This window comes from Neodiprion lecontei, chromosome 3 (assembly GCF_021901455.1).
Source record: "Neodiprion lecontei isolate iyNeoLeco1 chromosome 3, iyNeoLeco1.1, whole genome shotgun sequence".
NCBI lineage: Eukaryota > Metazoa > Arthropoda > Insecta > Hymenoptera > Diprionidae > Neodiprion > Neodiprion lecontei.
The window spans coordinates 3,610,291-3,634,041 of NC_060262.1; the positions used below are offsets into that span (position 1 = coordinate 3,610,291).

The following is a 23,751-nucleotide window of genomic DNA, read 5'->3' on the forward strand; positions in this document are numbered from 1 at the left end:
AGAGTGTCTTAAAAGCCCTCTGCTCGTGGGCTTTCCACTGTGCTTTGCCGGGTGCAAACGTTAAGCTCAAACCCGCCAGCATTTGAAAACATAAAACAAAGTTTCTCCGTGTTCTTGCCTTTTCTTTTTTCTTTTTCTTTTTTATGCATCGGAACGATTATTTCAGGAATCCAACGCTTGGCCTCGGTTGCAGAGTTAATGGAAAGCATATTGTACAGCTCGTCGGACATCACGAACGTCAATTGTACACGTGATTTTATTTTAAATTCGTGCCAATACAGAATACGATTATTTGTCTCCGTTCTAGAGTTGTATTATGGATTCTTGCGACACAACGATGTGGAAAAGGGAATAAGTACTAGCATAGCTCGACTTGCATAAACAGGGCTCGATCTACTTTGACCTGTACGCTTTTCCGTGCACTGCTGCCGCATTTCTTTCTCTTATAGCGGGCAAAAAGTCCCCGCCAACCTTCCAACAACTATATGCAGGCACTCATGAATACGGCTTATCCGGCCTCATTCGGTGTATGCATGTACATATATAAGGAAATATTTCACGACTCGGGATTTGTAATGAATATGCTTGGAATAGAGAAGTGCGACGGCAGCTGGGTCGCAGAAAAAGTTTTAGAAAAAGCATCGCAATAACCGGAATACGGAAATCGTGAAGCCGCTCAGTTCCGCTAGAATTAAACGGGTAGCTCTGCTGATGTAGGACAGTATGGATGAAAAGAGATGGGGACATATCTTCTTTAATAAGTCGCAGTCCGTAATCCTTCGCTGCAGCTTCTGAAAGAAACTTGAAGAATTGTATTTCGCCGAATCCCGCTTCCACTGGCCTGCTTCTCGACCTCGACTAAACTCCAGTCTCTGAGACGGACAAAAGCCGATTTGCTAATCTCTCGATCCCCACAGACTCCGACTGCTGCACCATTAATCCCGCTGATCGATGGAAATCTGTCCTGAAGTAGTCTGGGAACCAGTTTTAATAATACAAGTCTACGAAATGTGAGAGAATCGATTGCTCGCTTCTTATTCCAGAACGTCAGATTGCAAAAATTCCTCGGACGAAAGTTCAGCTTTTACGTTTCCCGTTTTGACATCATATTCAAGACTATCCACCATTTTCTGATCTTCTAGAATAACACCTATTTGGACTCCGCCACTTGGAAGTATTTCGATAGCCTTGGCATTCCCCATTTTCTGTATAATTCGAGGATTTTGGTGTATTCTGCTCCGGGTTTAGGGAGCTCAAGATGAGGTTAAGGTCTAGAGTCCGGATCCCAGACCTTAGACGCTAGTCCTGAGAGGCTCAGCAGCTCACGAGGGAAAGATGGGGTGGGGGACTCAAGTGGTCGTTGTGGCGTATAATACACACGACACATCAGAGTGCAAGGGTTGCATGCAGTTAATCTGAGCTGTGAATCAGGCCTCGATCAAGGTCGAGGTAGACGTAACCGACCCTGAATAAGACGGGAGAAAAGCTCGAGTAGAGGTACGTGCTCAACGGTGCAGCTGCTCTCGTTTTCAGATAGGTGGTTCGAGAGCCACGCTGCATTGAAGATCGCGAGATGCAAACAGCTGCGTTAATTAGTGGTGCAAGAATAAAAAAAGACCCTGCTCACGGTCGAGTTGCAAACTCTCGATTAAAAAAACCCTCGAGCAATGGTATTCCGGAACAAGAAAAAAAAAAAAAATTAAATTAAAAAAAAAAGAAAATATGGAAAGAATGACTCTCTTCACCGTTGGTGATAAAAGAATGTGACCATGCGTTGTAGCCGACAAGTGGAGCGAAACCTCGGCGGATACTTCGCACACCGTCGCATACTGCTTGCACAAAGCACATGGAGTAAGCTCCGTGCGTTGGGTACACCATTCGACTACGAGGTGGCTCGTGGTAGGCGTCCACTATGTGCTAGGTGGACTGCATGTGTGGGTTGGATTTGGTGTTGCTGCAATGCGGAACGGCCAGGCATCGTTGCACCTGCAACGCGTCGCGTCCTACGGACACGTGACTTACTCCACTCCGAGCTTTGCCTGTCCGGGTAAAAGCGAACCGTGCACCCGCATTCGCAGATATTGTGCAATCCGCATACTTTTTTTTGGATCAGTTGACATGGAACGGCTCAAGCCGCGTTCGAAGAGCACTTCTGATTCCAGAGATTGTATATCTCTGCTTGGCATATCGATCACTCGATGAAACGAAACGAGTGTATACGGTTCGGTAAAAGCTTTAAGTGGTCAACTGATGAATAGGAAAAAGAGTTTACATACAGCGCGGACTTGCGCGTAAGTATCGTCGAATTTGTGTTAGTTGAATTTGGAAAACCTGGTAAAAAGCAGAGATGGTGTAAATCAGAGACTGCGTGAGTTCGATTTAAACGACATGGTGCATGAAGGGTTTTGTACAGCACATTAACCTTGATTTACGATTTAGAATATTTTTTATGATCGTAGTGGCGTTTTCAACTGCTAACCTTGAGCTGAAACGAAGGTTCGGGAACAATTTTAATCACATTTTTCCTCCAGTTTGCACGTCTGAAGCTACATCAACCTTGGCTGATACCGTATCCTCTGTTATTTGATCAGGCATTTCTCATGGCCAGTAGTTTTCGGACACGAGTCGAGGTTAATCACAGGTTTTGGCAAGGTGAACGAGAATACGGTAGGTGGTTAAAGTTAACGAAGGAAGAAGGCGGCGGCGTATCCTGTACTGCCAAAAAACGCGGTCAAGGATACGAGGGCTAGAATTAACGTCAGAAATGATTGGTGCCAAGCTTGCGGTATAACACGCGACTTTGTTTCACCCCAAGGGTATGATTTTTATCGGCTGGCACTTGGCAGTGATAGTGGTTAATCGCAAGGGTGAAACACGCGTCTGGATAAACGCACTGTGATTGAACGCAGCCTGTTATCCGCAGCGGAAACCTTTTCCGGATCGGACTCTGCGACGAGTAGAGCTCGTTACCAGTGGCAGATGCATTATCCAGATCAACGGAACACTCGGGCCAGCTCCTTACGACCCTTTTCCAATTGTCCATTGGAACTGTCGGGCTTAGCGAAGAATGATGAGGACTGCGTTTACAGGCTGATGGTGGTGGCTGGTAATCGATACTTGGAGTGGTACGAGGCCTGGAATTCCAACGATACTAGCTGCGTCGCGATGCCTCCGCTTGTTTATCAATTGCAAAAAAAATTTCACGCTTTCCGTATCGAACCCGGTGATTCATCCAGGCTTCCTGCCGATGCTGTTCCTGCGCCTCACGCGAAGTGACGAATTATTCTGCCATCGCCGTGCGGCTGTTAAAAATAATTGCTTTTCATTGTTCTCTCCAGGCAGCGCGCGGTGGTGGAAAACCCGCTGCGAAATAATTGCACGTGGTCTTTCATTTGTTAATTGAAGTCAATGTCGTCTCCGCTAATGAGTCCTACGGTTCCTGAAAGGGGAGTCAACGAAGCATCGTATTGCTGAAGGGATGAATAAATTCAGTGAATGTATAGAATATAGGTAGATACTCACGTCTCGAAAGGAAAGTGCCGTAGGTGTAACTCACTGATTCTCATCGTTCCGTGATACGTATTGTTCTCAGCACATCGTGAAACATTAAACACATCTGACTTTCACGGAAAAATTTCGCCGTTTACGGGCTTTAAAAGCCACCAAAAAATAACGGACGCACCCTCCGAGGGTGAAAGCTCTGCGGATATTATCGTCTGTTGATAGTGAATAAAGTCCGATTGGTATGATCGCAAAAAAAAAATCACGTCAAAATCGAGACATTCCAAGAAATAAGTCTTTGGTTAAGACTTGAGGGTGGTTTCGACCACACAAACAGCCATTTTCGCTCTTAATAAAAATGTTTTTCTAATGCTTTTTTACATGCGACAATGTATCACGGAACGGAGAAAATCGGTGATTTACAGATCTCGTACTTTTCTAATTGGAAGTCTGCTGCTATGGCGACTTGATTTCCTAGTAAGGAGATACAATTCCTCGCTCGAATCGTAAAATTTTGCTGAACCTAGTTGTGGGAAAAATGATAAGTAATTTACAGGGAAGAATTTACCTTGATAATGGGAAAACATAAGATACGACGAATGTTTGTTTAAGGGATGAATTCCTTTTTACTCTCTGCAAGAATCCTTTCAGACAAATCTTTACAAGGTGCTTCGATGCTGAATATTGCAAGGATGGCTCGCTCAACTTGAAAGTAGATGTTTCTATTCTTCCTGCATCGATACGGGTGCTATTATAAGTGAAAAAGATCACAAGATTTCTGATCACAAGACTTTCCCGAACTCTTGAGTAAGATATAAAACAAACTACTCGGATACTTTCCAACTTCTTTTATATCCAGATCAAACTTTTTCAGTTAGTGTAAGTCTAGTTATAGATCTTTCAGTTCGCGTGAACTGTAAAGGTTATACCATTGGCTACAAAAATCCTTGCCATGCGGTTTCTAGAAAAACAATTTATTGCAATTACTGACCGATTTATTTATGCTTTGAATTTTTGTATAAAATAAATTATTGTAACAAAAAAGGAATACGGAAATTTAAAGTACAATCATACAGGTATATAAATCTATACGGTCCGGTTTTCTGGTTATATCATTATAATTATTATTGTTGTTATTGTTATTGTTATTCTTTTCTCCATACTATACAGTTCAGTACGGTATACTATACATCTTCGCCATTATACATTCACTATTTACAGTACACTTATCATACCTTATTTCGATTTATACTCTTGATGATGAATTTACCGCTGCGTCAATCAGCTTGGTTTTTTTTCTTTATGTTTTTTTTTTTTTTTTTTTGTTTTGGGTAAAATTTATTATGAACCAATTAAGTGTATAATTATACGTTTTCTTCAAAGGTTGAATCATATAAAACAAAACAGTAGATCAATCGCTGCTGCAATTATGCTGCTCCATTTGAAAATGTGATAATTCAATTTTTCGTCAAAATCAAAGTCACGAATTTTCAAATCACAAGCCGTTCCCAGTCACACTTCATTTTTGGTTTCTCCAAAACTCATCTCCTTGGCCAATGTACAGATAAAAATTTTTGTTTTCCACCCTATTACACAAAATTGTTCAAACTTTTACTCTGATTGAAACATCCTCTCCTCAAGTATAATTTTTTTTTTTTTTTTTTTTTCCGTTCACAGTTCAATACCATCTTAAATACGAATACATAAGCGAAATTTGAAAAGTTTTCAAAACTATTATAGTACAATTTATGATTGTCTACGTTGCTGCACGATGCGCTTTAATAACGATTTGCAAGATTAGTCGAATAATTTAGCGCATTTTCCATTGTGCCGCGATAACTGTTCGTTCAATCGTTTATTGCATGGATAATGATCAACCGCGGAGCTACTCTTTCTCTTTCATATTTTTCGTTCAAGATATTATCTCATTTTTGATTGTACACTTAATATATATATATACATATATGTATATATGTATATATATATATATATATATATACGTTACATACATACGTAATCCTACGGTGTATATGTTAGCGATTAGTGATAATCGTGTAAAAAATTTTACCTTTAATGTATCTAATGTAACGTCCTATGAGCGTGGTTTTCAATCGTGACACACGATCGACATAATTATACCTAATCCGTTGATCGAGAATTTTGCTTAATTTATTTGTATAGGGTAACGTTGGGCTATTAAACATGACATTCGAAGTTTACTTAGTAATTTTTTACCAAACATTGCCACAACGATTTAAGGGTACGTGGTACTCCTACCTTTACCAACCGAGCAGACTCACTTTTTTCCTTCTACATTAAATAAACAAAAAGAACACACCACACATTTTTTGGCAATTTTCAGTATATGAGTAACTTTCCTGAATTCCACTATGAAAAAACGATGCGCCGTAGAAATTTGAACCCTTTCCCTTCGTTTGTTAATTCAACATAGGAAGAAAAAAAAAGTGACTTTGCTCGGTCGGTAAGGGCAACGGTACTGCATACCCTTAATAATATGTATCAAGCTGCGTTCCTTTTATCCTTTCATTATTTTTTACTCCCTTCGGACAAAGCTGTTTACAACATTGCAACATCCGAATTTCTCTCACGATCCGCATACTGTATAATACGTTTTTATTAATTTTTTCCATTCTTATACAAAGACATTTACACTTTTCGTAATTATATTCACATTTATCCTTCGCTTCTACAACATATTAATTACGGGTACAAGAAAACTGGGCAGCTAATTGAATTCATACGGATTTGATTTTTATTTCCTTTCAGTTTAATATGCATTGGTCGTTCGACGCTTAAGTCAAAAGTGCAGCTCACGCAATTATCGTATTAAAATTTCGCGACGAATGATATCGAAAATGTGAGCAAAAAAAGAAAAAAAACAATAATAAAAACAAAAAATCTCATATAACCGAATCGCATTAACTGCACCTCGTCTTTAGCAGGTCTTAATTAATTAATGTGCGTTTGTTACATTTTGTACGGATTTAGATGTATTTATTTATGTAATTAAATCTCCGATTGGTGCGTAAAATTTACGGTAAGTAATGCGAATATATCGAGTGAATTTATACCGTCATCGTATTCATACCTCGTTTGGTCTATTTCTTGGCTATTTTTGTTTTATTCACGGCGAAGGGTGACCAGTAGAGGTTACAATGTTCATCGTTCCTCTTTAGTTTCTATTTTTTATTCGCATATTTTACGTATTTGCGTTTTGATTATGCTGCCCGACAAGACATCGTCGCTTCCGCACGGTGTAATATAAGGTATCTATACCATAGGTACCTATTATAATATTGCATATAATAAGGGCATATATGTATACATGTATATTATGGTATATTATGCACAGGTTTACTTACTTTTCATCAAAATATTGCTTATTTATTACAGCATGGGTTTCTCACGATCCATATATTATAGATGGGTATGTACATTCACCTAAGTATACGGTATATGCATGGGTACATACACCCACACCCACACACACACACACACACACACACACACACACACACACACACACACACATACGTATATGTATGCATCAGAGTGAGCCAAAAACACTAACCTATCGAATCTATGGTCTCAAAAGGATCTATTTACTGAGAAAAAAATTCTCCCGTTTGAAAAAATGTTTTTCGTAGTAAATGGGTCACTTTAAGACCATAAATTCGATAGGTTGGTTTCTTTTTTTTGGCTCACCCTAATATATAGGTATGTATCACGTACAGTGTACTACCGATAAGGTATTATCATTATCATTATTTTCATCGTTATTATCATAGATTTCACGTTAAACCTATATTTTATATTGTACGTAACATTATTACATTCCACGACATCGCGATTAGCCAAGTTTATTAATGTTGTACACATTTCGTTTCAATTTAATTATCATATGTCAGTATTGAGATTCAGGAATCTTAAAATTTAGGAAGATTCTTTTATCGGTTATTATTCTTTCTTTCCTTCTCTTCTACTCTTTGGTATCAATTAAAGCCGCAATTATTAAAATTGTGTTTTTTTTTAATTTAAATTTCGCTCATTTTTTTTTCATCAAATGAAACTAATAGAAGAAAAGATGCAAAAAAAAAAAAAAAAAATTAAAACTACTATGATCAACAAAATTAGACGTATTCAATATCGTTGCAATTAATTTTTCTTTTTCACTCACCTCGTGCAGTTATACTTTGCATTTTCAAAATTTCATTTTCGTCCCGCTATCTGTCGCGAAATAGTTAATTAACGGTACAAGCGGTGGCATTAGCATTTTCAATTCGTGAAAATAACTTCATGTTCATTAAAACCGAGGGACGTAACTTGGAAAGAGCGATACGATCTGTTTGTGTGTCCGTAATTCGAAAAAGAAATTTTTTCAATATACGCATATTTTTGTACGGAAAGGTGAAGCAGCGACGGTAAAGCGTGACTTTCTTTTTATGGTCTTCGAAATTTTGACTTTCTTTCCCTCCATTCACGCCTTTCTTCGTTCCGTCGTTTCGTTTCTTCATTCCATTTTTAACTTTACTTTTTTCCTCTTTCGTAAAACTCTCACGTTTCTTTCTACCCTTTTTCACTTTTACCTTCAAATCTTTGTGTAAACGGTTAATTTGCGTGAGAATCTCGCGTTTCCAGAACAGTTTACGAGCTGAAAGCGAGCTGCTCGCTTGTTCCGTAGTCGTAGTTTACTAATTATTATACACGTCGTGTCACATGAAACCTCGGAGCGAAGTAATTTTCAAATTAAACACATAAACACCGAATGTATATATGCAACCGTGTTATTCTTGAATATTCTAAATGTTGATCAGTTTTACTACTTTTCTTATCTTTGTACCAGTTTCACACGTTTGCTTATCTAATTTTGGAGCACTGTTATCTTTCACGATTACAAAGAATCGGTAAACTCGGGGCGGGGTTGAAATTCCGACTTTGAAAAATTCCGAAAGCGCCGAAATCCGATTTCTGGGGTGGTGAAACTTAAAGGAATCAAATATTGACGAAACTTCAAAGATTCGAAAGGGAAAAATTCCGGAAGGGTAAAGAAACTTCCAAAGGTGCGAAAATGAAAAAAATTTTTAAATCCGAAACATAGAAATTCTAAATGATTTCGAAGATTTTCAGTTCTGTGAATTTCTGACTGGCAGAAATTTCACCACTTTGATCTTTGTTTGTTTTGGATTTCCGATGTTCTTACGTTCAGAATCCTAGTAATTTTTATTTTCGATTTCTCTTATTTTTCACACCCACACGTTGACCAAATTACACTCTGTGAGTATATTTGAATTTTCGGAATTTCACTCTATCGAAACTATTTTTCTGATTTTTGCTCTATCGGAACTTGAAGAATCTTCAAAATCTTGCATCTAGTAACTTTGAACTTCGAACTAGACGCTTTCGGAACTTTTCAAATTCGGAACTTCAACCTCGCCCCGATAAATTCGATAAAAAATCGGAGAAAAATTAAACGGAAAATTCGCTTTTAGTCTTATTCTTATTTTTCACGGACGTAGAAAGAAAATAGAAAATAAAACAAAAGGTCAGAATTCAATTCTTCTCCCGAGAAACAACAAGAATTATATCGCGTCACATGCGGCACGGGTATTTTTGAGTATCGAGTAACAAGATTTTTCATAACATGCGTGTAAATATAATAAAGAATTTTTTGTCTAGGCATGACAAAAAATATATTAAGACTCACGTGTGTTGTGAAAATTAACTAACGTATGAAAGTAATAATAAACCACGTTAATTCACGCAACGGTATGATAATTAAAACGAAATCACGTCGACGCGACGGTGCCGATGAATTACAAACAAAAGTTGAATTCGTATCATAGTGTTGATTAGTATTACACGATCAATGGGATGTAAGCGTAATGATAACAATGACAATGATAATGACCGAAGTTTCGACTGCTCGAAAATGTTTTATCGACGTAATCCTCAAATGCACGACACGACTATAAAATAATAATAATAACAATAACAACAAAAATAATAATAATAATAATGAAACGAACGGATGGTTTTAACATTCAGTCCTGTGTTGCATAATGAATCGTTTTGTTTTGCTTTTGGAGATAAAATCGACATGACTAGAGAATTTACGGAAATACAAAAAAAATAAAAATAAAAATTCTAATACAGCTGAATTGACCGTCAATATCGCGGTTTCTCATTATCTTAATTGTTACAGCATAATCGTTAGATTTCATTTAGTTCTTTTCTTAGCTATAACAATTGATACAGAGTACGTAAGGTATACATATTACATTCGAATAGCATGCTGAGAATTTAATCGTAAAAATATGTACATCAATTTGACGCGGATATCGGTTGAATTTCGTTTACCGTTTCCTCGTATTTACATACAAACGGATAGATTAATTATTCCTTTGTGTACTACTATCAGATTTTTCAAACTTATCGTACGCTGAAAATTTCCCAATCCGTGGGTAAAATTTATATTCAATGTCAGCAGAATATTTCACAGGTATTATTAAAGGTGAGCTGCACGATCCGCGATTCAAAATATAAATTGCAATTCTCAATAATACGTTTTTTTTTCCAGTTATTAAGTATCACCTTAGTTCATTTTTTTTTTTTTTTTTTGTTTGTTTTTTTTTGTTTTTTTTTCTCCACACATTTTGACTATTATTCTTATAACCGTTATTGGTTAATGTTATTATAATTGTTATTATCGTACAAATTTTCAATGTATAATACACGTATGATAATCTAAACGCCCTATGTTATCTAGTATTGCATTTGATTGTTGACACGCAGGGCTTAATCGTCATTTTCATGATGAAGAAAAAAAAATCATCTACTCTTATTACTGAAATTGGAAGAAACGGTTTTGATTATTTGCGCCAAGCCTTTTCCACGCTTTCGATATTGTATCAATAATAATAATAATAACAACAACAGCAACAATAATAACAATAATAATAATAATAATAATAATAATAATATATTGTTTTCGTGTAGTAAATTATTTACAGCTTAATATTTACAATTCGGTATTATCGAAAACATATTTTCTGTTATCTTTTTTTTTTTTTTCCTCTTTCATTATTCTTCACCTCGGTTTCCGATACGAAATTTACAGATAAAACGGACAAGGATATCGAAATTACAATGAAAATAAATCGACTATGGATTATTTTAAAAAAGCTCGTGTACATTTTCAAATAAACAAGTGTTTTGGGACTGAACGTTTCATTTCCATTTTCTTTTTCTCGGTAGAGTTTTTACTCTCGATTAAAAGTATAACCGACAATAATTGCAAGAACAGTAAACTGAAGAGGTGATTTTTTGGATCGGGGAAAATATTATTGAGCAATATTAGTCGAATAGAAATAAAAGAAAAAAAATAAATACAGACTTTTCGGTAAAAATCGTAATTATTGCATCGGTATCTCGGCATCCATTCGACGAATTATTGCCAAATTATTGATAAATGGTAAGAATCATGACGGTAACAACGATCGGTATTATAATTCCCACATAGAATTACACGTATTTTATCTAAAAAATGAAATAATCGATATTACGTATTGCTATTACATTAGAATCAATTGTATCATTGTACTCGTATAATTACTTCGCTTAATCGTTAAGTATATTCCGTAATATCACTTTTGAGTATTCCCCAATTTTATTTTTTTTCTTTTCTCTCCTTTTCTCTTTCTCTTCTTTTTCTTCTTCTTCTTCTTCTTCTTCTCGTTTCCACTCCGTTTCTTTTTCTTGTTGTTACCGTTGATACAATAACGAATAGCCGAAAGAGACGAAATATTATTGAACGATATTGAAAATCATGAATAATTAATTGACGCGACGTAACGAACATTGAAAATATCATAATTCGAGTCTTAGGCCGTATCAACATAAATTTTATCACGCGCGAACAACTTTCTCACAATCAGCGGATAACGTATAATAAAAATATAACTGGAATCGTTGCCCCGCAAAATCCCCAGCTATTAAAAAGACAGTCCTGATAATAATGATAATAACAATTAATTAAAGCTTCAAAGTATCACTAGCCGCAAACGATTATCGATTAATACACCTCTTGTTTTTTTTTTTGTTGTTTTTTTTTTTTTTTTTCGTATTCATATAACATGCACGTACAACGTACACATGCTTTAAATGTGTTGATAACACAAACTATCGCATGTTATGGTACAGAACGTTTAACGAATGCATAAGGGAATAAAATGCCAATCAGTTTCATTAAAAATCTCTCAATCCCTCATTTTCGTTCCGCTCTGCACACAGATAATAAATAATCTTCTTATTTTACTGTACATAAAAAATATATCGTAAAACCCTTATGACATTCGGTTTTGTCAGACGCATCGAATTTCCACACTCTCATATTCATCGGCCAGATTAATGAATTTTGTTGATTCGAAATAATGATTGACAAAAATACGTGGGCATAATTAATCTTTTTCTTTTTTCTTTTTTTCTTTTCATCTTCCCCTTCTTTGATTTGGTGTAAATAGCTGCGAAGCGCTTCGCTTAAGCCTAAACTTTGGCAATAGAATATATGGTGCATTCGTATCGTGTCGTTATTGTTATTGTTAACTATTATTATGTCGTGATATATGATATATACATATACATATACATATATATATATATATATATATATATATATATATATATATATATATATATATATATATATATATATATATATATATCGTTATCCCGTGTATTGTTACATCTATCATAAATACATTTACATACATATTATATGTTATATTATATTTTATATCATATCATACATTCGTCTCTCATATATATTTGTGTACATAGATGACTATTCATATTATTGTGTATAAGATAAACATTGCAAACATTAATTTGGCAGAATTTTAGGAGTCGTTTTTTATTTTTTTTATTTTTTTTGGTTTGTTCATGGGACGAGCGGAGTGACTTAAAACCTAAATTTTGTCTCATCTCAAAGACTGCTTCCAAATTCGCTCGATCTTCTCCCATCGTTGTGCCTCATGTAGGTCTCAGAGTAGATGCTCTTTGTCCGATCATCGTACCTGGGAATAAAAGAGATATGGAAACCCCGGTGAAACTTTTAAAAATTAAATAATGATAATAATATAATGATCGCGGACATCCGCCATTCAGAGGGGAGGAAAACAGCTTGGTAAATTATCCATTTCCTTTCGAAATTCGAATCGATAAAGGAAACTGAAGACGTAAATAAGGACACGTAGGAAAAATAACCGAACTATTTGATAGGTATATTATATGAGGCATTCCACGCCAAACTGACCTACTCATGACTCTCGGTGTCGGTAATTTTCTTTATTTTTAAGTATGACGTAGAGTTGTCGGAAAAAAAAATATATAAATTAAAATCTTTCTTCAGGTTTCTTGTTTCATTGGCTTCGTTTTTACTTCTCCCAAAAACACGAAAACCCAATTTTCGATTGAACAGCAATTTGTTACGAATGAAAATTTTGCAGACCGAGATGGAAGAGGGAAAGACTTTGGTTCATCAGCTGAAGGCAAAACAAGTAATTGAAACGTGGGGAAAAAAAAAAAAACTGCAAGATACAAATTTTTATTTTTGAAATTTACATTTGATTCGATTTTTCACATTTATTAATTACTTGTTTCGCCCGTAGCTCCCAAACCAAAGGCTTGCCTATTTTTATCTTAGTCTCGAAATTTTCGTTTCGCAATACAGAATTCACGAGAAGAATTCAAAGGCAATCGATCAGGGCTATCACTTCGAAAATTGTGTGTTTTGTTATTATTTTTCTGAATCTCTGAATCTGAAACTCGGTGAAAGATTATTTTATCTTTTTTTTTTTGTACACTTTACGCCGTACTTGATAAATCAAATCGCCGTCAGACGTAGGTCACGGTTTGGGGTGAACTGTCCAGTATATATTTGGTAATGATCTACTTGATTCTCATATACTTGGACAAAATTACTGTGCTGCTGACGGGAAACACAATATCTCTCTCTACGGAGTGTGAGATTGCCCGGATTCTTGGATCCGGTTGGTAGCTTTGCGTACATTTGTATTTGTGTAGCCTGAGCTTTTCATTGTGTGTTGTTGGGGAAAAACCTCCATGTGATACATTGGCTTGTAGCTTCACCAGCCAAGTTATCGTGAATTATTCAGAAGCAATCGCATGCTCTACACACGTGTACGTACACAGAGAATACAGAAGAAACTTTTCAAACAAACAAAGTTTATTCGCGGTGTGTTGAGAAATGAGGAAAACGTTACTTGCTGTTATGTAATACATGGGTATATGTTATCCGCAAAGTACAAGAAAAGTGGCGTGAATTTGTCAGGGATGTAACATTTTCACATTTCCGGCACATTTCAAAGTTTTTCGTTATTCGTGTAACGTATAATTTTGCGAACGGGAATTGGATAAGGGGATTGGAATTTTTAAAACACCTAAGCCACGAAAATGTCAGAGCTGCGAAACGGACACAGGTGAGTTTTCGAAATTAATTTTTTGCCACGTGTCAGATAACGAGGATGTCAACGAACGGGAAGTCAGGTGATGCTATATCATATTCGTTTCTTGAAGATGCTCAAAGTTGATCAAAAATTTTCAAATCACTGGAAATCACGTGTCGAGTTACTTGAGGTCAATTGAAATGATTAAGAATTGTGGGAATGTGAGTGAAATCTTGAATTACTCAAACCAATGTTCAATCATATTATATCACTAGAAAAAGTCATTTAATATCAGTCAAAGTCACGTGGATCAGGTTAGAAAACTCTGAAATTACTCGATGTTATTCAAATTCATATGAAGTCATTTTGAAGTCAGTTGAGATCGGTTCAAGTTTTTAAAATTCATTCCAAGTCACTCGAAACTTTGGAAAGTCACTCGAAGCCAACTAATTTCGGTTGAACTTAAAAGTAATATGAATTAATGTCAATTCCTTCGAATTCGTACGAATATGTAAGCCAAAAAAAAAAAATTATCATCCTCTCATTAAAAGGCTGAGACAAATCGATGTAGAACATCGTCCGACTTCCAAAAAAATAGTTAACGAGCGAATAAATCGTGAACGTGCAGGAGATCAAGAATGCCAAAATATCAGTAACATGCGCTAAATAAATTCGTATCTTTATACATAAATATTACTACAAAGAAAAATCACATTTAACGATAAGTAACGTGTAGAAAAGATACTTGCAAGCAGATAATACGTACATTTGGTAGATTGCTGGGTTAATTTCCATGTTAGAAGCTGAATAAAGTATAAATGAAAAAGAATATCATTCATTTTTTTGTAAGACGTTGTTTCACGGTAAAAGTATATACGTATAGCTTATAAATGAGATCAGTGCTTGAATTGGTTCGGATCGTCGTGTTATTTACAGTGAAACGGATAAGTGTAGATTCGAAGTAAAGCAAAATATAAAAGCTATGAAAAATTGTAACAATATATTTTGCATACGTAATTCTCTGCGAGACGAAAAAATCTCCTATGAAACTATAGATGCATGTTTGAACATAGTCTATATGCGCACACTGCAGGAGCCAACGCTAGTATCAGCTGTTTTATTCACCACCTTCCACTACTACTCGTCAATCAACAAAGAGAGTGTATAAAGTGCATGCAAAATCTGCAAAGCTGCTCGTAATACGTTAAGGAAGACTCGAAACCCAATCCATGAAGTTGTTGCGAAGTAGCGTCCCGTTTGTCGAGGTCAATGATCACGAAGCGAATCCTTTGAGGAACTGCCTAGTGGTACAAAAAGTTTATCCAGTCCTGCAAACAAGCAGCGAAGCAAATGAACGTGATTTTGTCGAAGTACCGAAAGGTTTCATCAAAATGAGCCTGAGAGATGTTACGCCGATGGAAAGCATGTCCTTGATTTGGGTCTGGAGTCGTTCTATCCAACGGTGCAAAAAGTCGCGAGATAAGCACTGAGATGTAAGTGTAAGAAAGAAGCATAATGCGGCACTGTATACAATAGACGACAATAGTTGAAGCGAATTGAAGTTAAGTGAAGTGTGAGACTTTCGTACCTCTTTCGATCAGACCATATCGTACCTGAGGGAAGGCCGCCGAACGTCGAGCGCATCAAGATCGGACGGTTCCCGCCTGCACAGAGAGCAGAATGCGCACTGAAGTGTGTTTCTGAAAGCCTCCCGAAAATCGCGGTTGAAGTACGCGTAAATCAGAGGATTCAGGGCCGAGTTGGTGTAACCGATCCAGAATAGGATGGCGATCACGATGTCCGGACAGTAGCAGGTCGGCCCGCAGAGACTCATCGTGACGTACCACAGGAAGAACGGCAACCAGCAGAGTATAAAGGTCCCCATTATTATGCCCAGCGTCCTGGCAGCCTTGTGCTCTCGTTTCATTTTTATCATGTTCTTGTCCTTCGTCGGCGTGTGAAGGTGGTCCGTGTTTATCTCGTTCAGAGTCAGGGTCTTGGACGAACCGGCTCTGTTCAGTTCCCCGTTCAAGTTGTTCAGGGTGTTCATGTTGTTCAAGTCCTTGCTCGGTCTGTGACTGAGGAGCATGGCGTTACCCATGCGGTTGTGCATCTGCTTCTCCTGCCTGTTGGCCTCCTTGAATATCGCGTAGTACGTCAGGGTCATTATGGTGCAGGGTATCCAGAACGATATACTCGACGACAGGATGGCGTATACCTTGTTAACCTTGAACTCGCATAGCTCAGGAAACTCCCGTCTGTACTTGCTGTTCTCCTCGGTAGTGTACCACTCGTTGAGTATGGGTAGGAACGATATTATCGCCGGAGAGAGCCAGCAGGCTAGCAGCATGTAGGCCACCACCCTCTTCGTCATGTTTATCGGGTACTTTAGCGGCCTTACTATCGCGTAGTAGCGATCCACCGATATACACATTAAATGCAGTATCGAACTCGTGCTGAAGTAAACGTCCAGCGAGTTCCAAACGTCGCACATGAAGTAGCCGAACACCCAACGCCCCGTGACCTGGACACTGGCATTGAACGTCATTGCGAACATGGCCACCAGCATGTCGGCCAAGGCCAGAGAGACGACGAAGTAGTTCGTTATTATCCTCAGCTTCCGGTGTCGCATTACCGACACCATTACCAGGAGGTTCCCGAACACCGCCGTTATGATTATCGACCCGAGGACGCAGCCTATCAGGATGGATTTTGACATCTTGGACCATTCCTCGTCCTCGACGTGTGTTATGTTCCCGGATGGATCCTCCGTCGAAAGTCCGCTTATCGATGTTATGTCCGATGTTGAAACTACCTCCATTGGCTCCACCGTCGAAGCCATCTTCGGACGTTTTCAGCGACTCTTTTCCGGTTCCAACAGTTTCTAAGTCACCGAGGATCCAACGATACGCAATGCGATTTCCTTCATGTTTCATAAACGAGCGATAATCTCCGTTCTTATTGAAGGTACTCGAGAAACGAATCGACCGGCTTGCGAATCGTTTCAATTTTGGAAAAAAAAAAAACTGCTTCTTAAGTATTCTGTTTTTATATTTTCACCTGCTCATTAATATACTGAGAGAAAACCAGCTTCGGCCCACTCTTCAGAGATCCCTCTGATGTCCTTCAACTTTTCACCTCACTCTTCTGGCAAAAATCTTTATAACCCCTCCGCCCGCTTTTTGCCAACGTTTGTTAACTTTGCCTTCTCTGTGTTGTCCCTGATACGACTCTGGAAAAAGAAAACAAACACAGACTTCAGTATAGAATCAACCATCACCTTTACCTTTCAAATACGCTTCCTTTCAGTGATGGGAACGTAACATGTATTTACTCATCGTTTACAGGGCTCCGCAATTTCCTCAACTTACTCTTTTCAGATCAACTTAAGATCAAGGTTTCAATCACTCTTTACGGTCTTATGGTTTACGAGCAGAGGAAACAAAATTTTTTCTATTTATTCATGTATACCTACATGTTTCAACTAACGCCGTACTAATGATTAGAATCTGAATCGGGAAAAAATTTACTCTCACTGGCAAAAACGCGACCAAAGGATTGACAAGTCAGTTTCACAGTACGCAGAAATCAATTTAGGACTTGGCATCTGATATTTAAAAAGTAGCCGGTATCATATCCCAGCACCGAATCTATATTCGCGATTACGTTCGAGAGTAAAAAGAACCAAGAGTAACCCTTCATCCATCATCTCATGATCATTTCCCAATACTGGATCCAGATCGACGATTACCTTTGAGAATAAAAAGAACCAAACGTCACCTTTCGATAATGAACTCCTCAGTGAAAATGAGATCAATTCGCTGATTGAAACTCCAGTGAACTAAGAGAGTGAAAAGTTATCTACCATCAGTTGCTTTCAAGAAATTGACGCAGGCAGCTGAACTATATTCGTTTGAAAAACTTCAACTATTTATTGTTACTGCAGGAAGACAACACATAATTGAAACAGACTCGTTGATGAGATTCTCAGTCTCCATTCTCCCGAAAAAAACCCAATTCACAATGGCCAACTAGAATTAGAGTTTAAGTGACAACAAGATGCGCATCGGAGTTGAATCGATCGAGTCTGAAGAACGTAAAATTGTTTTTTGAGGATTTGATGTTTTCTCATTTCATTCCGAGACTTCTTACGTAAAAGATCTCATCGCGATGTCGTGATTGAAGTGGTTCAACTTGGCGACGCCTTTATTGGTTCATTTCCATGGTTACCGCAAGAGGATCAAAGACTTATTTAGGTTGTGTCTTGGGTAGAACGTGGCCGAGAGGAGATAAGAGGGCTTCACCGTGTAATTGAGGATCTTTGAAATGATCCTGACTAAACCTAATCACGTCAGGAATGTCGGAGATTCCACTCCAGGTGCACAAACTGCAATAATGAAGAGTGGAATTCAGGTGGATGTCGACGATCATATTCTGGGACGTCCGGCGTCTCGACGAGCTTGCTTAAACGAAGGACCAGACAATAACTTCGTCTTCGAAGTATATTCAGGGCCGAGAAATTTCACCAACCATATATATACGTATACGTATTACAGACCTTCGATCCTCCTCTTCCTCCTCCTCCTTCTCCACAGGCAGCTGGGAGTAATAAACGATGAAAATTGAGAGCGCATGTCTAGAATTTCTCTCATAATTTATACGCCCCCAAGCTTGGATCCGACCTTTTCTTACAGCAAATTTCAAATGTCTTCACCTGCCGTGTCAGCCGGTCACCCCATCAAAAATCCATTTCTTTCATCCCAAACTACACGGACGGTGACTCGACGTAAATCACATTATATTCCTAATCCAATCATCCTCTTGACATTCTGGTTCCCGGTATAATTTTGCAAAGAAATGACGGTCACGAATGAGGTTGTAAAAAATTTCGCAAGTTCTGAATTAATATGAGACATTGTCTGATACAATGATTAGCATTGTTTTTCACCACGACGGAAAAGTCTTGAAGTAACTGTCAGTCGAATTGAGTTCGATCAATTTACGAACAAGGAGGCTTCTTGGGCGGATTGATCCAATGAAATTTAGACTCGTTCGGAATTCTTGCCCTTCGATATGCCGAATTTGAGCATAAGAAATGTCGGCTTTCACGTTTGTGTTACAGGTTAACTAAAAATTTTCAAAAAGGCACCGCCATAATTATCGGGAATATTTCCTAACAGGTGAAAGACGATGCGATGCCTGGCCTTTTTATTCCGCGGTAGATAAAATTGCGGCGAAGGTCTTTAGCGGTTCTAACAAAGAAACTCGGCGTCGATGAAGCGCATTAATTTCCACGGCTCCCGAGCCAACTTTCATGAAATTGAATCACGTCGGGAATAATAAATCACAGGGTTTTAATTAAGTCATTATTCAGGAGGGGCGGGATGGGGGAAAAGGGATGGAAGTTCTCGCTGCTGCAGCCCGTTGCTGATGCTGATATTTACTTAACTCATCGAGGTTAAGAGGCTCCATTTGTTCAGTTCGGATCAGATCGAATTCATAAATTACTTATGAAGCATTCGGGCCCCGGATTTGATCCTCATCCCTTTCTGTTTATTTCGAATTCTTCTTTATTTATTTTACTTCTTTTAATCTATTTTTAAGGTACAGGGAAAGTCTGTTAAAAGTGAAATTATTGCTTGCAGATCTTTTTTGTTCGCTCTTGTCGGATGAACGAAATTGCGATTCGAAATGGACTGAGAAGTGAGCATTCTTCTGCGAGGATGATGAATTATTCATCTCACATATAAAAACAGACAAAACAATTTATCTGCGTTCCTAGCGAACGGTGCAAAAAATCGTGTGACGTACATGATGTGTGAATTTTATCACGAATTCATAAATAGGTGAAAAATTTCATTCGCACTGCGATGCACTGACGTTGAGTGAGCGAAACTTTCGATGATAATTTCAGACCGAACACTCCGCGAAGCGTGTGCGTAGTAAAATTTCTATCATCTGAAATACGGCAAAATTTTCCCATACCGGAAATTCTGCATGAGGCGATGAGAAGAAGAATAAAAAAAAACACATGAGTGCGTGCTTTGGGTTGAAGCTGAATTCAATATTTCTCTGTGCACACCGACATACGAGAGTGTGAGAAACGATGTATTAAAAATATGCTGCACTTTGCGGACTAATTAAAAATAAAAAAATAAAATTAAATAAAAACCTTTGATAATAATTCATCTCACGGTGAATTCGCGTTTAGAAAATTTGCGAAAGAAAGTAATCAGTCATCAAAAAATTTAACAAATTTTGTCAGTACAATTATACATTCAACTGTACACATAATTACGTCTCTTCTCATTTGCAGTAAACTTGGAGAGAAAACGAGCTAGCCATGATGAGAACGAAACGGAGACGACGAAGGTGCAGAGCTGGGATCGATAAGACTTGTCTTCTGGAAGTGGAGGGTGAGAGAAAGAAAGAGAGAGAGAGAAAGAGAGAGAGAGAGAGAGAGAGAGTGAGAGGTGCAGATGAGGAAAAAGCGAAAAAGGGAGCAGAAAAAAAATTGTCCTTATAAAAGGTGCGGCCTTCGTTTGTCTCGCGTTGGGACGAGTGGAGGCGTCGGGACGCGTCACGTCGTTCAGACGGTGAGATGAAAGTAAAGGAGCGGAGGAGAGAAGAGGATAGGAGAGGAGAGGAGAGGAGAGGATGAGAGGAGAGGAGAAGAAGAGAGGAGAGGAGAGGCAGGCGCCTCTCTCAAATGAACCTCTCAACCCTCAGCAACGCCTTCGGGCATCCCGTGCTAACATTCCTCTCCGCAAAACCTTATATCTCTCCTACCTCCCGCCCCCTCCCCCTAATTTTCCCCCCTCTCTACCCAAATTCTATTTCGCCAAGCGCCGCGTCTACGAATGCAGGTTTGACGAATTTGTTAATTGAACGGTGAATCTTTCATCCATTTCATCCCCCCCCCCCCCCCCCCTTTCTCTAATAGTCTCACTAAACGATGTCTCGCGACACGATCACTTTGTTTTGTCAGATATTCAGAGGAATCGAAAAAAAAAAAAAAAATAAAAAATAAAAATTTTTTTACAAGAAGAAGAATATTATAATTAATTTATGACCTAGAATTGCAAGCTCAATGTTCTCGTCTTATGCTCGTGATAGAATGAGGTATATTTCAATAGTTTTCGGTACTATTTTGCAGAATTTTATTGAAACGGCTATCTTGACAAGAAACGATTTTAATATCGTTGGAATTTGAGGGAAAATATTGTGCTAGCGACTGTTTTGTGTGATAATGATTATAGTTGTCAATACGTAATAAATTTTCTGGTCATCGAAGCGATCATCAAACCGATTGATTGGATTTTTATGTTTTTAGTCAAGTAAAGTCTTGACATCAATTTATTTTTCTACCAATACATCAAATTATTGAAATAGTTGCAAGAAACTATGGTAAGGTTGGTCGTAATCATGAAGAATAGTAACTTTATCTAGATTTTTGGGTTATCTGCTGCATAAATAAATTCCATTTTGGAAAAAAATTGAAATTATTCTTGGTATGTATACTATCACCGGAACATTGTAAATAAATTCGTGGAAATTCCCGCTAGGAGGGATAATGTGAAGCAAAATAGATTTCGATGATTAAAAAAATTCATTGTCATTTTATTCATACCAAAGTCACATATATAAACAAATTGACGAAATTCGTACTTTTCCACGATAAAAGGACTTTCTCCTAATCTAGGACGAAGATCCGAATGCCAATTTTCAAACAAACTTAATAGGAACCAGAAAATCTTACAGTATTATCCAAAATTTGTCGTCTTGTTGTTTTTGTTTGTTCATCATATTTGATCCACAACTTTGAATTTTGAGCTAATATTCCCGATCAACGACCCCAAAAGCTCGCGAAAAAAAAAAAAAAATTCCAAGTGAATCGCATGGAAGGGGAAAAACGTATCCACGAAAGGGTTAAAGCTCAGAATCAATCTTCCGAAAGCGCTTCTGCAATTTCAATAAGTAGAATAATCACGATGATAAGAGAAAAGGCGAACTATATTCCAAAGCATGCGCTAAACGAAGCCGGCTCACATTTCGCGGGGTGTTCAAGTTCCAGGCAAAATTTCCCCTGCCTAGTTTCATGAAAATTCAAACGCGTACAACCATTGACCAAGACAAGTCAAGGATACTGATATAAACGTCGCAGGCTCAGACATTCGATGAGAATTATTACTCGAATTTCAGACGCCCCGCGCGACTATGCCAAGGAATACAGATGAGCCGACGGCCATGTCGCTGGAATACATTTGTTATATTTTTTTACAATTTTAGTTGTCGCCATTTCGGCAGGCGTTGAATGTATTTTTTTTTTTTTCCCACTTTTCGATTATGAATCGATATTGAAATGTTTCGCTTTTACGTCGAGACTGTGAGAAGATATGACGGCCAATTATTTGAAACGTTTTCGATTACGGTACGACACCTCGTCCTGGATGTAATAAATAAATATACGGAGCATTCCACGCCAAATCGACCAGAATGTGACCCAAAATCATTTAAATTCGTTAGGCGATTTTCGTATTGATAATTAATTGTGTAGATCACTTAAATTCTTTCACTGACGTTTCTTAGCGAATTTTGTTTCAGTTATGATTTTCTAAAACCAACGTGTTTTTGGACGTAATATAATAATTTGAAAATATTACGTGACAATTTTCAAACCTAGACCCAGAATGCATTCGCATTCGTTTCTGGTTTTTTCTCTCTTTTTTTTTTTCTTGTTGAGCTTCGGAAAGCAAAGAGTATTGCAAAAAAATAAGAAACCAAATATCGTAAGTAAAACAAATCACCTCACAAAAAAAAAAGACAAAAAATAAAACTCAAACAAATATTCCAGTGTTTTTTATAATCGGAACAACAATATGAAAAATCTCGCACTAAATCCAAGAGGTCGAGGCTCAGACTCTGGTTGACTTGGCGTGGAATGGTCGATGCATAAACAATAAATAAACAAAAACAAAAAGAATAAATTCCTCAAGAAAATACGTTTATTGGTAAGCCGTCCGAATTACGGTGTCAGGAATTCCCCGCAAACTGATGCCTCTCATACATTAAATGTAAAAAATCGCCGAATTTTTAAATTATTTAACAAAAATATAACGTCCGTATCTGATGCCCGTACAAAGAAGATTTTAAGAACCGAGTTAAGGCTCTCTACGTTACATGTATCCGTATACAAGTTGGACAGTTATTCGCGTAAAAGTTTTCCCTTAGTTGGATTAGCGGAAATTTCACGCTGTCGCCTCGGCAGCTTGAAGAAATCAAACTTTTCTCGCTCATTCTTTTCGCCTCCCTCAAAATTTCTTTGTCCCTGAAAGTAATTGTTGCGATTCGCGGTGGATGAGAAATAATTCCACATAAGTAGGAAATTGAATTGTTAGCGATACGCGATCGTGAGAGAAATTTCCTTTTATTTTTTTTTCTTATTTTATTCCAAAACCTTATCTGGTCTTTTCATTAGATACAGAAAATTCAGTCAACGAAAAGGAAAAAGAAATAGAAAAAATAAACAAGTAAGAGAGTTACTGTTACGTTGACAAATTCATTGTTTTCTAACGTCGAACAGAAATTCAGTCATTCCAGAAAAATTATTCGATTAAACATGAATGTTCTCATCGAAACTTTTCCCTTACGTGTGAAAAAATTACTTTTATCCCGGAAAATTATGTAAACAGTGGATAAGAATCGTAACTGAAGGTTGAAAAAAAAACGATAACCTTGGAATCTGACAAAAATCGAGTAACTTTGT

At 37.5% G+C, this 23,751-nt stretch overlaps 1 protein-coding gene across 7 annotated transcripts in view; it reads right to left on the bottom strand.

Moving 5' to 3' along the window:
• Positions 1-5,118: 5,118 nt before the first annotated feature.
• The window catches only part of LOC107227254 (octopamine receptor beta-2R), a 169,405-nt gene continuing 150,772 nt past the window's right edge, over positions 5,119-23,751 (bottom strand). For 4 of the 7 annotated variants that reach the window (XM_046733602.1, XM_046733601.1, XM_046733600.1 and 1 more), the window contains 2 exons: positions 15,599-17,217; positions 5,119-12,593 (listed from right to left, as the gene is read on the bottom strand). In XM_046733602.1, coding sequence (XP_046589558.1) covers positions 12,503-12,593; positions 15,599-16,827 — 1,320 coding nt within the window. In that variant the 5' untranslated portion in view covers positions 16,828-17,217 and the 3' untranslated portion in view covers positions 5,119-12,502. Of the gene's footprint in view, positions 12,594-14,751; positions 14,789-15,573; positions 17,218-23,751 lie in introns of all 7 variants that reach the window. The other 3 variants (XM_015668353.2, XM_046733603.1, XM_015668351.2) reach the window with 3 other exon arrangements.